The 17,141-nt window shown below is 42.3% G+C and overlaps 1 protein-coding gene across 1 annotated transcript in view; it reads right to left on the bottom strand.

Annotated features, from left to right (window-relative positions):
- Positions 1-6,423: 6,423 nt before the first annotated feature.
- RXFP1 (relaxin family peptide receptor 1) overlaps positions 6,424-17,141 on the bottom strand; it is a 492,164-nt gene continuing 481,446 nt past the window's right edge. The window contains exon 18 of the mRNA XM_075347535.1: positions 6,424-11,298. Within this exon, the coding sequence (XP_075203650.1) occupies positions 11,003-11,298 (296 nt within the window). The 3' untranslated portion in view covers positions 6,424-11,002. The remainder of the gene's footprint in view (positions 11,299-17,141) is intronic.

Raw genomic sequence — 17,141 nt, forward strand, 5'->3', positions numbered from 1 at the left:
AAAAGTATTTCGAATGAAACCCACTCTTCAGTAACCAAACCTCTCATTAGCAGAAAGAATCAAAAGGCTAGACTCACAGTTGGTGAGCAGCATGTTTTGTGGATAGAGGAGAAGTGGTCCACAGTTCATTTTAGTGATGAAAGCAAGTTTAATTTTTTTGGGTCCGTTGGAAAACATTATGCTCGCCTATAAACAGGGGAAAGACTGGACCTCTCATACAGCTACATAGCAGAGTAAATGCAAGTGTGTATCAGAACCTTCTTCATAAACACGTGGTTTCTTATTTGTGCTCATCACTCATTGAGCCAGCAATTTTCATGCAGGACAAAACCCCCTGTTACACAGCAAAACGGGTAAAGCAGTTCCTTGAAACAAAACATTGAAACAATGAAATGGCCAGCTCAGATTCTTGATCCTAACCCAACGAAAACCTCTGGAAAAATCCTTGGTGACAAAGTTATGGCCCAAAAACCCACAACAGTCAATGAACTGTGGAAGACACTGGAAGAACAGTGGACCAAAATCCCACCCGAGCAGTGTGAAAGACTAGTGATGTCTTGTAGCCGCAGATGTGCTGAAGTCATTCAAAGCAAAGGCCTGTACACTTTCTTTTGATTGTTACCGTCAGAAAATGTAGTTATAATCTTTCTATGTGCTGCAGTCATTGTTGTTCTCTAATTATGATCATGACGTTTTGGGCAAAATAAAAGTTTTATGTTGATACATTTTGGTTCTTTTGTAAAACCCTGCTCTAGTGGCATGGTGTACCCCTTAGAAACAAACCTTCAAATGTTGATCAATGTAGATTACACTATTTCTGAAAAAAAGAGTGATCATACATTGTTTTCTAATTTTGATCTCCAGTGTAGATTTGTGGGAAAAGATTTAGCACAACTTGCATGCTAATTGTTGAAATCCCTGGTGTTTGTATGAAGAGTCCAGTGGGTGGTCCTACTTGTGACTGACAGCTATGTGCATGCACAGTAATACAGGGAAGACTGTCAATCACTGAGTAGATCCGCCCACTGGACTCATGCATACAAACAGGGATTTCAATAAGTAAAATACTTACTGACCTTTTTATCAGCTCCTCCTGCTCTATAACATCCTACGTGCAGATCAGATATAGTTTTCTACATGTCAGGTTCTCTTTAATGTTGTTACTGATTGGTGTCCAATCTTCTGGATTAGTTTTGTAATCAGACTTTATTATACCATTTAGATTACACAATAAAATGTTTAATTCAATTAATCCACAAGAAGGATCATGTCTTGCAGCCAGACAATAGTAGAGAAGAGTAAGCTAGCTTAACTATCGTATTTGTTGGTGCTCAGGAGAAAAAATGTTAGTAATCATAAAAAATAAACTCCGTCACACAGATAAGTCTTATTCACAAAAAGGAGAACGTCCACTTTAATGACAGAACTTGGTAAAGAAACAAGATACCCCAAGAAAATATTTATATACACAATCCGTGTACCTGAATCCAACGTTTCGGCTAGATTTATAGCCTTTATCAAGGATTATCTAATTTAGAATACAAAAGATAACAATCAGAGCAGGATTAAATCATAAGAACAAATGACGTGAAAAAACAAAGCGAAGGAGGGGAATGTGGGCAAAAGATACATATCACAAAAGTGGACATGGAAAAAAAGAAAATACATTTTTAATTAATTGAGTTATATATAGCATAGTAAGAATTTTTTTTTGTGTATCTTGTTTCTTTACCAAGCTCTGTCATTAAAGTGGATGTTCTCCTTTTTGTGCATAAGACTTATGTATGAGCCGAAGTTTATTTTTAGGATTATTGTAGCCAGAACATGTCACTAAAATAACACCCACTGTATTTTGGGCAATGTAAAATAATAGAGACCTAATGAAAATGCCACACGATGACCCAGTCTGTACATTTTCTAGGTATAGGTGTTGATTTATTAATAAGATAAAGCAGGATTTGTAGTGAGAGAGTAATATCGCTGGCAGGGTACGTGTCCCGTATAGGACGCACTGTGGGATGCCCTCCCTTTTGTATCATCGTAGTAAATTGCTCTTCAGAGTTAAGACTGTTGTTCTGAAATCATTGCAGAATAAAAAAGCCAAGGCACAATGCAAAATAACTTATAATTTAATTATCAATTGTGGATTCTGATTAGTTTGCCACAGTTTAAAGTATGACATTAAACAGAAATGTAAAACCTTAAAAAAATATTCACCCCCAAAAACTAAACATATAATGTGAACACAGAATATCAATGCTAGTAATACAATACTAGTAATTCCTATTAATCCTGTCTATTTCATAAGACAAAAATGAAAAAGAGCTTTTTTCGTGAAATACGACAGGCACACTCCCTTTTTTCTTGAACATCTGCCATCAGAGGGCCATTGGCCGGCACCGACACAACGAGATGACAACTTTATCTCCAGTGTGGTAGGTAAAGATGGAGGAAACCAGGAGGGGAGATCACAGAGGTCTCTGCTGATTGCTGAAAGGTAGTTTGATTTTGGAGCACAATGAAAGCTTTTGCCACTGGTAAACGGGCGCTGACAATTCAATTTTTTCCTTTTCAGTTTCTTGCATCAATTTATATTCACATTTGATGTTAAAGTAGGAATCCAACATAATTTACTTGGGTCAAGTGGAGAAGGAGCCAAGGGCTATGATTCCAGCTCTCATTTCTGGACTCTGGAAATTGTAGAAATAGTGACTTTTACTTTTACCTATCATCAACTATTCCACTTTTTGCTTTAACGGTTATAAATCTCCCTTGAGAATCTTTATTAAAGTTATGAGAAACGACCTACATGTGATAATACGGCATACACATCAATGTACAAGTGGAGATAGATCCATTTACTGATATTGCTTTCTTTATATTACCTCTGTGCTGGCCAATCAGTGAATGTCACTCGTAAGTGTAACTGGATTTTAATGCTGCGGGATTCACCGTTTGATACAAAAGAAAGTGTGATTTTGGAAGCAAATAAATAGTAATATGATTTTTATTTTACTGGATTACTTTTAGTTAAATGATAAATTTTACCACATAGAAAACATGTGAACTCAACCAAACTCATGAGATACAGGTGCATCTCAATAAATTAGAATATCATCAAAAAGTTAATTTATTTCAGTAATTCAATACAAAAAGAGAAACACATATATTATATAGAATCATTACACACAGAGGGATCTATTTCAAGTGTTTATTTCTTATAAAGGGTTGGTTCACCTATATTCATTATTGGCCAAAATGATATTATGTTGAGAAACAATGTTTCTCTCAAATACCTTGTGTTAGCAATAGTGCCTGTGAGCGGCGCTATTGCAGTCTGCTCTTCCCCATCGCCTGACCCCTCGGCCCTATGACCTCAGGGATCTGGTGATGTCACATCAACTTCCTGTTCACCTGACATCACCGTGGCCAGCCCCAGTCTCCGTGAGTCACTGGACTATGGGTGGCGTTTCACCGCTCATCACAGCCCATCATGTCCCTGCTCCTTCCTCCTTCACTGCAGAGTGAGCAAGCAGAAGACATACTTTGCTGTGATGAGCGGTGAAACTCCGCCCACAGTCCAGTGACTCACGGAGGCTGCGGCTGGCCTCAGTGATGTCAGGTGAGCAGGAAGTTGACGTGACATCACCGGATCCCCAAAGTCACGGAGCCCGGAACTCAGGTGATGGGGATGAGCGGACTCCAACAGCGCCGCTCACAGGCACTATTGGCAACATAAGGTATTTGAGAAAAACCTTGTTTCTCAACATAATATCGTTGATCTTTGTGGCCAATAATAAATATGGGTGAACACTTCTTTAATGTTGATTATTACGGCTTATAGCCAATGAAAACCCAAAAGTCATTATCTCAGAAAATTTGAATAATTCCCAAAAACCACCTGCAAATCCTAAGCATTTAAAATGGTCTTTAATCTGGTTCGGTAGGCTGTACAATCATGGAGAAGACTGCTGACTTGACAGATGTCCAGAAGGCAGACATTGACACTCTCCACAATGAGGGTAAGCCCACAAAAGGTCAATGATAAAAAAGTTGGTTGTTCACAGAGTGCTGTATCCAAGCATATTAATGGAAAGTTGAGTGGAAGGAAAAATGTGGTAGACAAAGGTGCACAAGCAACCAAGATAATCGTAGCCTTGATAGGATTGTTAAGAAAAGACCATTCAAAAAGTGGGGGGAGATTCAGAAGGAGTGGACTTCTGCTGGAGTCAGTGCTTCAAGAGCCACCACACACAGATGTGGGCTACAACTGTCACATTCCTTGTGTCAAACCACTCATGAGCAATAGACTGACTACGCCAGAAGCGTCTTACCTGGGCCAAGGAGAAAAAGAACTGAACTGTTGCTCAGTGGTCCAAGGTGTTTTCAGATGAAAGTAAATTTTGCATTTCATTTGGAAATCAAGTGGAGTGGAGAGGCCACAATCCAAGCTGCTTGAGGTCTAGAGTGAAGTTTCCACACTCAGTGATGGTTTGGAGAGCCAAGTCATCTGCTGGTGTAGGTCAACTGTGTTTTATCAAGACAAAAGGCAGCACAGCCATCTATCAGAAAATTTTAGAGCACTTCATGCTTCCCTCTGCCGACAAGCTTTTTTCCAACAGGACTTGGCACCTGTCCACACTGTCAAAAGTACCAGTACCTGGTTTAATAACCACAGATTCACTGTGCTTGATTGGCCAGCAAATTCGCCTGACCTAAACCCCATAGATAGGGTATTGTCAAGAGGAAGATGAGAGACACCAGACCCAAAAATGCAGATGAGCTGAAGTCTGCTATCAAAGCAACCTGGGCTTCCATAACACCTCAGCAGTGCCACAGGCTGATCGCCTCCATGCCACGTTGCATTAAAGCAGTAATTCATGCAAAAGGAGCCCCAACCAAGTTTTAAGTGCATTTACTGTACAGACGTTTCAGTTCACCAACATTTCTGAGCTTAAAATATTTTTTTTCAGTTGCTCTTATATAATACTAGAAGGTGGCCCGATTCTAACGCATCGGGTATTCTAGAATTTATTGTGTAGTTAATGTATGTTTTTTGTTATATATATATATATATATATATATTTATATATATAGAGGTTGTTGTGTGTAGTTGCCAAGTGTTTGTGTAGGGCGCTGTAAATGTTCTGGGTGTTGTCTGGGTGTTGGGATGTGTGAGAGCGGTGTTGTTGGTGTGATGCGTTGTTTGTGGAGCGCTGTGTGTCAGCAGCGTTGTGTGTGTGTGGTGCTGTGTGTGTTGCGCGGTTTGTGTGGGTTTTGGGGGAGGTATGTTTTGTGCAGTGTGTGTGTCTTGGAGGAGTAGTCCTGGGGAGAGAGGAGTATAATAGGAGGAGTAGTCCTGGGGGGAGAGGAGTATAATAGGAGGAGTAGTCCTGGGGGGAGAAGAGTGTAATAGGAGGAGTAGTCCTGGGGAGAGAGGAGTATAATAGGAGGAGTAGTCCTGGGGAGAGAGGAGGATAATAGGAGCAGTAGTCCTGGGGAGAGAGGAGTATAATAGGAGGAGTAGTCCTGGGGGGAGAGGAGTATAATAGGAGGAGTAGTCCTGGGGAGAGAGGAGGATAATAGGAGCAGTAGTCCTGGGGAGAGAGGAGTATAATAGGTGGAGTAGTCCTGGGGGGAGGAGTCTAATAGGATGAGTAGTCCTGGGGGAGAGGAGTCTAATAGGAGGAGTAGTCCTGGGGTAGAGGAGTCTAATAGGAGGAGTAGTCCTGGGGGAAGGAGTCTAATAGGATGAGTAGTCCTGGGGGGAGAGGAGTCTAATAGGAGGAGTAGTCCTGGGGTAGAGGAGTCTAATAGGAGGAGTAGTCCTGGGGTAGAGGAGTCTAATAGGTGGAGTAGTCCTGGGGGGAGGTGTATAGGTGCCCAATGTGTGCGGGGGGCATGGCCGAGCGGACACAGTGTGCAGGGGCATGGCCGAGCGGGCACAGTCTGTGGGGGCGTAGCCGAGCGGGCAGTGTGCAGGGGGCGTGGCCAAGCGGGCACAGTGTGCGGGGGGCATGGCCGAGTGAGCACAGTGTGCGGGGGGCATGGCCGAGCGGCACAGTGTGCGGGAGGCGTGGCCGGGCGGGCACAGTGCGGTGGGCATGGCTGGGCCGAGCGGCGCGGCCAATTCGTGCGGGGGGCGGTGTTGGGCTCAGTGGCCAATGAGACGGTTGTCCCTGTAATGACGTCATTTTGGAGCAAGACAGACAGACAGACAGAGACAGAATAAGGCAATTATATATAGATTCTAATTTTCTGAGATAATGACTTTTGGGTTTCATTGACTGTAAGCCATAATCATCAACATTAACAGAAATAAACGCTTGAATGTTTGCAATGACTCTGTATAATATATGTGTTTCCCTTTTTGTATTGAATTACTGAAATAAATTAACTTTTGATGATAATCTAATTTATTGAGATGCACCTGTAGCTCTGGCCGACAGTTATCTCTCCAGACTCCCCAACAAACAGGAGCGCCAAGGTTTTTAATTGGGAAAGAGGAGAATGTAATTTCCAGACCTCTCAAAAAATGTAATGGTGGCTGGAATTCTAACAAACCGAACTTTCTGATTCCATTGACCATTATCACCTGTTGGATAGGGTCAGGAGGACCCCATACTCATCAGATGGGCAGTTAGTCCCTCTGAAATCATTGAGTTCAGCTGAATTTACGGAGAAGACATCAAACTTCAGGCCTAGATAACAACTTTAATGACCAGCCACATTAGAAGCAACAGTTAATACACCTTACCTATACAGAGGTTTTCATAGAGAAATTAAAATCCATAAGAGATCTCTGGTTAAAAGACATCTTTACCCCCACATTGAACATATAGATATTCTGTAAGTTGGGGTCTCCTAAAATTCTGAAGGGCTTAGCACATCCCTCAAGCAGCTCATCAAGGGGAAGTATGTGGGTATAACTTTGATTTAATAAAAAGCAGTGTAACGCTCACGGCTGGTGTAGAAGCAGCGAGCGGGGTTAGTGGACCCACTGGACCACAGGGGAACCCAAGGCTTAACCTTTAGTGGGAGGAGCTTGACTAAGCACCCACCACGAGTCAGACACAAGGTATCACTCCCAGGGTGGTGACCGGGACTGTAGCAGCTGACCCCTAGGACAGTTGACAGACTCAATTATACACACAGGTACAGAAAGGGTGACTGAGGCAGGCAGGACAGGCGGGTATGGAAAGGTATGGTGGGCACGGCAGGAACAGACAGATATGGGAAGGCAGACTTAGGGGTACTTTACACGTTGTGACATCGCTAGCACTTGCTAGCGATGTCCAGCGCGATAGCACCCGCCTCCATCGTACATGCGATATCTTGTGATTGCTGCCGTAGCGAACATAATCGCTACGGCAGCTTCACACGTATATACCTGGTCGGCGACGTCACTGTGACAGCAGAACAATCCCACCTTCAAGGGGGAGGTGCGTTCGATGTCACTGCGACGTCACTAAGCGGCCAGCCAATAGAAGCGGAGGGGCGGAGATGAGCGGGACGTAACATCCCGCCCACCTCCTTCCTTCCGCATTGCTGGTGGCCGCAGGTAAGGAGATGTTTGTCGTTCCTGCAGCTTCACACACAGCGATGTGTTACGCCGCAGGAGCGACAAACAACATCGTATCTCCTGATGTAGCGACATTATGGACATGAACGACGTTACACAAATCAGCGATTTTTTACACTTCTGTGCTCGTTCATTGTCGCACTTAGGACTTACACTTTGCGATGTCGCTACCAGCCCCAGATGTGCGTCACTAACGATGTGACCCTGACGATATATCGCTAGCGATGACGCAACGTGTAAAGTACTCCTTAGGTATAGGTGACAGACACAGAGGTAACGGGACCTGACAACTAGCCAGCAGACTAATATACTGACTAACTAAATGTGAGTGTGCCTTAAATATATAGTGCCTCTCAGCCATAGACTGAGAGGCATTTCTGGGAAATGGCATGCTGGCCCTTTAAAAGGATGGCTGGTGTGCGCACACGTGTCTTATATGCCCTCCAGGGAACCCTGTGAGGCATGTACAGGCTTGGGAGGGGGAGGAGGCGGCAGCAAGCGCATATGGATGGCCGGGGGAGTGTGGGGGAGGAGGTGACCTGGCCAAGGTGGTGAGTAAGTCGGCATCTCTGCAGAGACACCGGCGCTACAAGCAGAAATTCGATTTGGTACTTTTTTAGTCCTTGGAAATTACAGTTTGCTGTTCTGTCCTTTTTTCCTAAGGAGTACCTCCCTCTTTGAAGCTCTGAAACCATTGCAGTGACATAAGGTTTAGTAATTTTCTTTTGTTTATCCCATTAATTTTATGTAATTGTCTACGATGTATTGTTTTGTTCCCCTTTGCAATCTCTTTTGTAAATTTTCATAAAAACTGCCTACTTTTCAGACTGAATATATAAAATCTAATAGTTTTGTTCTTCTTGCTCTATAAACTGAATCCCCGAAGCCATGCGCTACCTGTAATGGTTAGCCAATCAGCCTGTAAAACGATTGGTGATGGCAGCTAGTATTGGTTCGTTTTGTTACTGTGGAGTTGTCAGTGACTGTACTGAGATATATATTAATTCCATGAGCTGGAATCGGTTGTGAATATACTATATGCTCACTGTCAGTGTTTCAATAATTGGCCTAGTAGTGAAAGCCGTCGTTGCCTCATCCATCAATCGGCAGTCAATTGCAAATTATCCTTACAATTGGGGGCAGCTGAGTGCTGTTCGTGACAAATTGGTCGCAGCGGTGGGATATTTGCGTGATCTCCTGGGCTGTCTCAGTAACATATTGGTGGCAGCTGTGGGATATCTGCATTGTCTGCAGGGCTTGTCTTGGTAAGAGGTCAGAGGTAAAAGGTGAAAAAGAGGGTGTAGTATTATCCTGACAGCACACAGTATCTATTTTTGATTAACTGACAGCAAAGGTAGTTATACTGCAAAAATAAATTAAACAGCATGTCAGTTCAAACTGCCTGTTCAAACATGTACAATCACTCAGTGTGACCAAACGGTTCAGTGCACCTTCCCTCCTACTTGTTTTCCATCTATTTCTGCCGCTCTCTTATTTGATTGACAGCATTGGCTTTACATGAGCCAGAGAAGGGAGGAGATTCAGTACAGTATGAAAAATTTTGAGAGCTTTTCATGCAATGGTTTTCCTTGTTCTTATAAGAATGTGCACATTTTAGATTCAGATTGAAGACAACAAAACCATGAAGGAAAACAAATGGAAACAAAAAGTAACACATATGAACAAAAACAGAGTATGTATTAAACCGTAGATTCCTCAAAGTCTCTCCCCTTTTATTCTGATGACACCTTTACACTCCTTTTGCATTCTCACAAACAGCTTTATTAAGTAGTCACCTGGAAAGTCTTTTCAGCAGTCCTGAAGGAATTCACAGATGTTTTGGTTGCTTTGCCTTCCCTCTGCAGTCCAACCCATGCTGAATCATCTGAATGGGATGAGGTTGGGTGATTTTAGATGCTATGTCATCTAATGCAACACTCTTTCCCCCTTCTTGGTCATATAGCCCTTAAAAAGCTTGGGGGTGTTTTGGGGTAATTGTTCTGCTACATCACAAATGATGCTCCCAACTAAATAAAAAGTATATGAGATGGCATGTCATTGCAAAATGCTGTGGTAGCCCTGGGTGTGTGCCTTGAACCTGCTATAAATCATCTACGGTGTCACCACAAAAGCTCCAAAAGGTTCTAAGTGAGCTCCACACATGGAGAAACCATCTGGTCACCTTTCCTGCACCTCATGAAAACATTGTGGTAGATTCCAAATATTTCAAATTTTAGCTTGTCAGACCACAGCAAAGACTTCTGATCTAATGTCCAATCATTGTGCTACTTTGCCCAAACAAATCTATTCTTTGTGGTCCTCAGTAGTGGTTTCCTTGCAACAATTTAACTATACAGGCCTCTTCTCACAGTCACCTCTGGACAGTTGTTTTTGAGATGCGTCTGCTACATGATGTCTATGCATCATTTATGAGAGCTGTTTTCTTCGGGGCTGTCAATTTGCATCTTTTGAGGCTAGTAACTATGATGAACTTATTCTCTGCAGCAAATGTTATTCTTGTCCTTTCTTTCCTGGGCATTCCTCAAAGCGATTGATTCCACAAATTAAGTCTTGATTTGTGCATCTTCAATAAGCACAAAGAAAACCACTGCATGAGCAACGTGTCCAAACATTTGACGAATAGTGTTCTTATTGTACTGTACAAAAATCCTTACAGACCTTTTGCTTAGGAACTGTTATGATTTACAATACAGATTTCTTGTGTTGTAGTGTATCATCAAAGCAAATAGATAAAGAGTAATTTTTTTCTTCTTTTATGAGAAATTTTTCATATATAAGAAATTTAGTTCAGTTATTACTTTACTTTCTAAACATGCACATTACTTTAGGATTTTTCGCTCAGTACAATTAGTTTATATATTTATTTTGTAATTTTCCTGTAGAAATTCTGTTTGAACCCTTTATCTTGTCCGTCACTCCTGCTCCAATGTTTTACCAAATGTATTTTACTTTTTATTATCTTTCATGGTGCAAAGTCCATTTGTTTTGTATTGACATCTAAATCACTATTTTATCATTCATTATCTGTTCATTCTTTTAAAAACAAACACTTTTTATCTAAAAAAAAATTGTTGGTGGGACAGCTTAAGTGGTTCTTTACTTGTGGACAGGATTATAGTATAAAATTATTTTACAGACTTCAATCTTGGTCCGTTTTCCTTCAATTCTGTTGAGTTCACCTCCAAGTACTTGGACCATAGGTAACATCAAAAATCTAAACTGTGAACTTTATATATTTTAGACCTCTAAGCCATTAGTTGAAGCCATAGCTTAAAGTCATCTATCATTGCTCGAATCCAGTCCATCAGTAGTCAGATCCTCAGAAGTGATTCAATGTGTCGTAAGGACCTTTATTCTCTTATTTGGATAATAAAAAAAATACAAAGTTCTTGCCTGCTACTATGTGTAACTAAGTCTTGTTGTGTGAGTATCTACTGATACTTCAGAGTCTGTGTAAAGACCAGGTCTCATTATTTCTGCAGAAAGGTCTTGTAGAGGCCACATCTCCACCCAGAAAAAGGATGGTGAGTAATCCTTTGGTCTACTTTTGTTCCCAATTGAACGTCGTTGTTTGTAGTTGTTCCATATCTGACAGATCATCTCTTTGAATGGTCTAGTTGTTATAGTGTACAAGATGGGATTCAGGGCACTGTTTATTGGAAGTATGAAGATCACCACCCAAGAACTGATGGAACCTGAAAGACACAATAAGAGATCTGTGAACCTCTAGAGCATATGAAAAAGAAGAGTGAGACAAGTGCACAACGGGTAGTATTGTAGAATGCAGGTAAAATAAGGCGTTAAGGTGGTCCTCACTTGGTAGACATTTAGCTGACTACACTGCTATATAAACAGAGTATTCCACGCTGGTAGTTGTGCTTCTAGTAGTAGTAGTTGCTTTTCTGTACTCAACCTTTTCTCAAACCAAAAGTACTTATAGTTAAACTGTAGTTTTGGCACAACAACCAGCGGCTGTAAAGCAACATTGTAAGCTAAATGTTTACCTCTTAGGCTAGGTTCACATTTCCGTCAATTTTTATCAGTCACAATCCGCGTCTCTGGTAAACAACGGAATCCGTTTGGCGTATTCCGTTGTTCACATATACTTGTATGAGCGGTGGATTGTGACTGATGACACTGTGTTGGATCCTCCTCCATGGAACGACTGACCGTCGGGCGGCAGGAACGCACCATGTGCATTTTTTGAGCAGCAGAATCCTTTTGATTTCGATGCGCATGCTCTCTCTCGGCGGCAGAACGATCAGCTGATCGCCCGGCAGCCACCTTCTGTGAGCGATCAGCTGATCACCCAGCGGCCGGCTAATGAGAGCGATCAGCTGATCACCCAGTGGCCGGCTAATGAGAGCGATCAGCTGATCACCCGACGGCCGGCTAATAAGAGCGATCAGCTGATCGCTCTCATTAGCTGGCCGCCGGGAGATCATCTGTTTGCTCTCAAAAGCCGGCGGCCGGCTATTGTGAACGATCAGCTGATCGCTCTCATTAGTCGGCCGCCGGGAGATCATCTGTTCGCTCTCAAAAGCCGGTGGCCGGCTAATGAGAGCGATCAGCTGATTGTTCTCTCTGTCTCTTGTTTTATAACGGAATCCACTTTCTCTTACAATACTTGTCATCCGTTGTACAACTCATCAGTCACAAGCGTTAAGCAACGCATGTGACTGATGCAAAACAACGGAAATGTGAACCTAGCCTTAACCACTCTCAAATCTCTAGAGCCTGTTATATGAAGACTTTAGCATTTCTGTTCACACAAAACGACACATCTACAGTGAAACAATTTGGTTTATTTGTCTCATTGCACGTCAGTAAAATAGCTTGTGAATAAATGGAATAAACATTGATTCTTGCTCACCCTTCCCCTATGGGTCCACAATTCTAATTGCTTCTGTCAGGCTCACATATTTACTAGATTATTCTTCACAGAGACAAAATTAGAAAATGAAGTTGCATGATATAAGTGATTAGCATATTACAAATGCGGGGACAACAATATTTTCACCAAATGTTGACAACTTCTCTACCTTCTGGTTTTGCTAGTTCTCACAATGGGGTGGCTGGTTGGGATTACCTTGTTCTCCATTCATAGACCCCTTTTCACCTTACAGAGCTTACAGAGGCCTATCATGCCTTTGTGCAGTATACATAAGGGATTCCATTTTTTTTTTTACTTTATAGGACAGTCCCGATTCCATACAGGGACTGTCACACAATGTTTGGCTCTAAACTAGCTGAGTGTCATGGTGGCATCAGATGCTGTTCACACTATAGACTGACACTCCAACTATGCTTTCTCTGATGCTTCTGAGTTGCACAGGTAGGCTCGGGCGTCGACCAGCTGTGTGCTCATTAGTGATTGGACTAGGAGGAGTAAATTACTGCTAGCCTGCTGGTTACTTTTTGGATCACATGTTGTGGGAGACCTATCACAGTTACTCCTCGCCTTTTTAAAGGGAACCTGTCAGCAGAAATTTCGTAATAAACCTAAAAGATTCCCCCTCTGCAGCTCCTGTGCTGCATTCTAGCAAGGTTCCTGTTGCTATTCTGCCCCCTTTGAGAACTAAATAAATAGTTTATAAAGTCTTACTTTTTGTATGCAAATATTTTTTTCTGGACACTGGGGCGGGCTCTCTTGCGTCCGTTAGTCGCCCTCCTGCCGGTTTACGCCGTCCCCATCACTCATTTCCATACTGAGGACGCCGCCCAGTGCTCCCAAGGTCTCGCGCATGCGCCGTGCCACTCTCGCGGTACTGTGCACTGTGCACAGTGTGACCGCTGGTGACGTGATTACGCAGGCATGAGATTATGGGCGGCGCTGTGATTGTCATCAGCAAGTACCCACGCTTTCCCCTCTGCCTCCACCGTTCTGCGCAAGCGCTGGCCAGATGAACCCTGTTGATCGGTGGTGTGCTCCGCTCCTCCCATCTATTTCCTGCTCCAGGGAAACATGGGTAAGAGGTGACGTGGGTTCATCTGGCCAGCGCTTGCGCAGAACGGTGGAGGCAGAGGGGAAAGCGCGGGCATGAGATTATGGGCGGGTACTTGCTGATGATAATCACAGCGCCGCCCATAATCTCACGCTTGCGCAATCACAGGAACCTTGCTAGAATGCAGCACAGGAGCTGCAGAAGGGGAATCTTTTAGGTTTATTACGAAATTTCTTCTGACAGGTTCCCTTTAAGATTGAGGAATCTGTCTTGCAATGCCGACTATAGCTTTAACCGGTCCGTGTGCTGTTATGTTGCAGTAACTGGTGATTTACTGCATGTTGCTTGGTGTGCTGTGGAATTCCTCTTGTTGTTTGGTTATTTCCTCCCTGATCTTCATTTTCCTCCTTATCATTTGTTGTCTGATTATTCTGTGTGAGCATGCTGCTTGATAAAGTTTTGGTTTCCCCAGTTTGTCCATATCTGTAGGTTCTACCAGTCCTTTCCCTGTCCTCCCCTGGGGTGGGGGAGAGGGTGTATTAGATCAGGAAGGCCCAGGAGCAGGGGATAGGAAGATGGCCCATACATCGTCACCACTAGACGTATCTCTGGGAGTAGAGACATCCATGGCCAGTGTAGAACCCAGGTCCCCTGTTATCCCCTCACACCTGTGATAGTGACATCCAATGACAATAGTAAACCTTGCAGTATATGGTTAGTCATGATAACACTGTATGATATCTATGACAGGTCACTATACAATTTACCAGCTTATACATTAATTGGAAAGTAAACATGCAGTGTAATAAGGGTTTTTTTTTTAATATACAAGCACTTTTACTTTTTGTATAAAAGTCATCTTTAGGTTTGTGCTCCAAACCCACAGCAAAAAATCTGTGACAATGGATTGTTATAAGTCTCACTGTTTATAAATTTAGTATACTGTTGCATGCTTGTTATTGTTAGATTTCATAAATATTTATGAAATGTATGCAAATATTTTTCCTTGTAAGTTGGACATCAACATTTTAATTTCTCAGTTCTTGCCTATGAATCACTTGTAATGTGAACATAATGGGGACAAAAAGAAATTCGTAAGTTGAAGAAATAGCACTGTCAACCTAGCGTAAGAATCGTATTTATTTGCCAGCTCATTGTGCCACTTTCGAATGCACATTGGCACGTTATCTTGGTATTACAGTCAGTATTATTCCTGGCTGTTCCATATATTGATTTTAATGTATTCCACCTGGGAGCTTTCCAGATAAAACTATTATAAAACACAATTCAAGCCATCACTAGTTATCTCTTTAATATTCATATAATTCTTAGGATTTGAGGTTACATTTGGAAGCTTATACATGAATTATAAAGACGTAAGAAAATGGCTTAGCTTCAAATTAGAATTTCAGATTTGTCATTATTGATAAAACAGAAGGTATAAATTGTGATTTCTTAAAAAGATTTCAACAACCGTTCCTTCATATATAGAGCTTTGTTAACATGAATAAATTGCAGATTAAATGAAAAATTTAATTTCCCGACACCAAGGACTCTGTGCATAGAATCTCTCCTAACACAAACCAATTCATGTTCCAGTGCACGTCTCTAGCCTAGTTCAATGTAGATTCTTATTTTTAATTGTTGTCTAGGCCATTCAATGATCTTCACCATAATAGACATAGAAACCCCAGCAGAAGCCGTTTTCAATTCAGAGGTTTTCACTTAGGTTCTTAATGATCATAGAAAACACGTTAATAAAGCCCCATAAAATTAAAGTTTAGGTGGTGTATCTAGATACAACAATACGGCTTTAATAGCTAAATTTTATAATACAGAAAGGGGCTAACCATGTCCAGATTTTTCGATTTCTCTAGTATGTGGCTATGTAGAATCAGAACCTATTAGAGAATATATCCCGAGGTATTGCTGAGCACCATTATTTAGATCTTAGTGAGCTAACAATATTCATTGTGTGATTCATGATATAACTTTATGTGAGCACTTTCTTGTTTGCCAATTTTGGAATTTTGTAAAAGTCAATTATAATTAATTATTAAAATAACACTTAAAGGAATATTATAATGTGAAATATATATGGTATAAAGTATAGTGCAAGGATTACGAACAAGATAGGTTCTGTAGGAATTATTTTAAGGTAAATTTTGTACAACAGTAATGAGATCCAACTTACTGTTCTGTAATGTACAGTACTAAATCCGGAAGAAGAGGTGAGTGCCCAGCGTCTCCACATCTAAAAGGAGCCAGTAATGTAAAGCCAGTAATGTACACTTCTGTACAGTACCTGACCCGGCAGAAGAGGTGGGTGCCCAGCGTCTGCACATCTAAAAGGAGCCAGTAATGTACAGCCAGTAATGTATGATAAGGAATAACTTCTCAGTCTCCCAAGGATTGCGCAACCACTTCCTTTATGGAGTAAAGAAAGGTTTATTGTAGCTACAATGAGTTCTGTACACTACAAAGGCAGAACTGACTCCATTATGATGTACTTCTGTACAGTACCAGACCCGGAAGAAGAGGTGGGCACCCTTTATCTGCACATCCAACAAGAAACGGGCATCCTTCGTCTGCACATCTAGCAAGATCCAACTTTCTGTAATGCAATGTACACTACCAAATCCGGAAGAAGAGGCGGGCGCCCATCGTCTGCACATCTATCAAGAGACACTAATGTACAGCCAGTAATATATAGTCCTGTACAGTACCAGACCTTGAAAATGAGACTGGTACCCTCTGTCTGCGCATCTAGCAAGATGCGGGCATCCTTCTTCTGCATATCTAGCAAGATCCAACTTCCTGTAATGTAATATAATGTACAGTACCAGACTCAGAAGAAGAGGCGGGCACCCCATATCTGCACAACTAACAGGAACCACTAATGTACAGTCAGTAATGTACAGTCCTGTATAGTACCAGACCTGGAAGAAGAGGTGGGTACCCTTCATCTGCACATCTGGCAAAATCCAGTAATGTACAGCCAATAATGTTCAGTTCTGTACAGTATCAGACCGTGAAGGAGAGGTGGTCAGCCTTCCTCTGCACATCAAACGGGAGCCAGCTTTCTGTAATGTAATGTATAGTACCAGACCTGTGCTCCCCCACATAGTTTGAAGGCTCATTTAAAGCGAGCGATGGGGGGTTCCCGGGTGGTTTATCATCAGGCCTCGGGTCTGCAGCTCTATAAGACAGCTACCTGGGCATCTGTACACATGTTTTCAAAATTTTACAGGGTTCATACCTTTGCTTCTGCTGATGCAAGCTTGAGCAGGAAGGAAGATTTTACAGGTAAGGCTAAGTTCACATTTCCGTTGTTTTGCATCAGTCACATGCGTTGCTTGACGCATGTGACTGATGCGTTGTACAACAGATGACAATGGATGACAAAGAAAGAATTTCATTGTCGGACTCCATTGTGTGCGGGGGGGGCGGAGTTTGGGGGGCGGAGTTCAGGGGGCGGAGCTGAGGACGTCAGTGCCGCGGTCTGCATGGCTGGGGACAGGTGAGTGAGTGAGAGTGTGTGTGTGTGTGTCTACGTCCATGTGTACATGCGGAGTGCGGGAGGGGGCAGAGTG

Source organism: Anomaloglossus baeobatrachus, chromosome 1 (assembly GCF_048569485.1).
Source record: "Anomaloglossus baeobatrachus isolate aAnoBae1 chromosome 1, aAnoBae1.hap1, whole genome shotgun sequence".
In the NCBI taxonomy this organism is placed as follows: Eukaryota; Metazoa; Chordata; class Amphibia; order Anura; family Aromobatidae; genus Anomaloglossus; species Anomaloglossus baeobatrachus.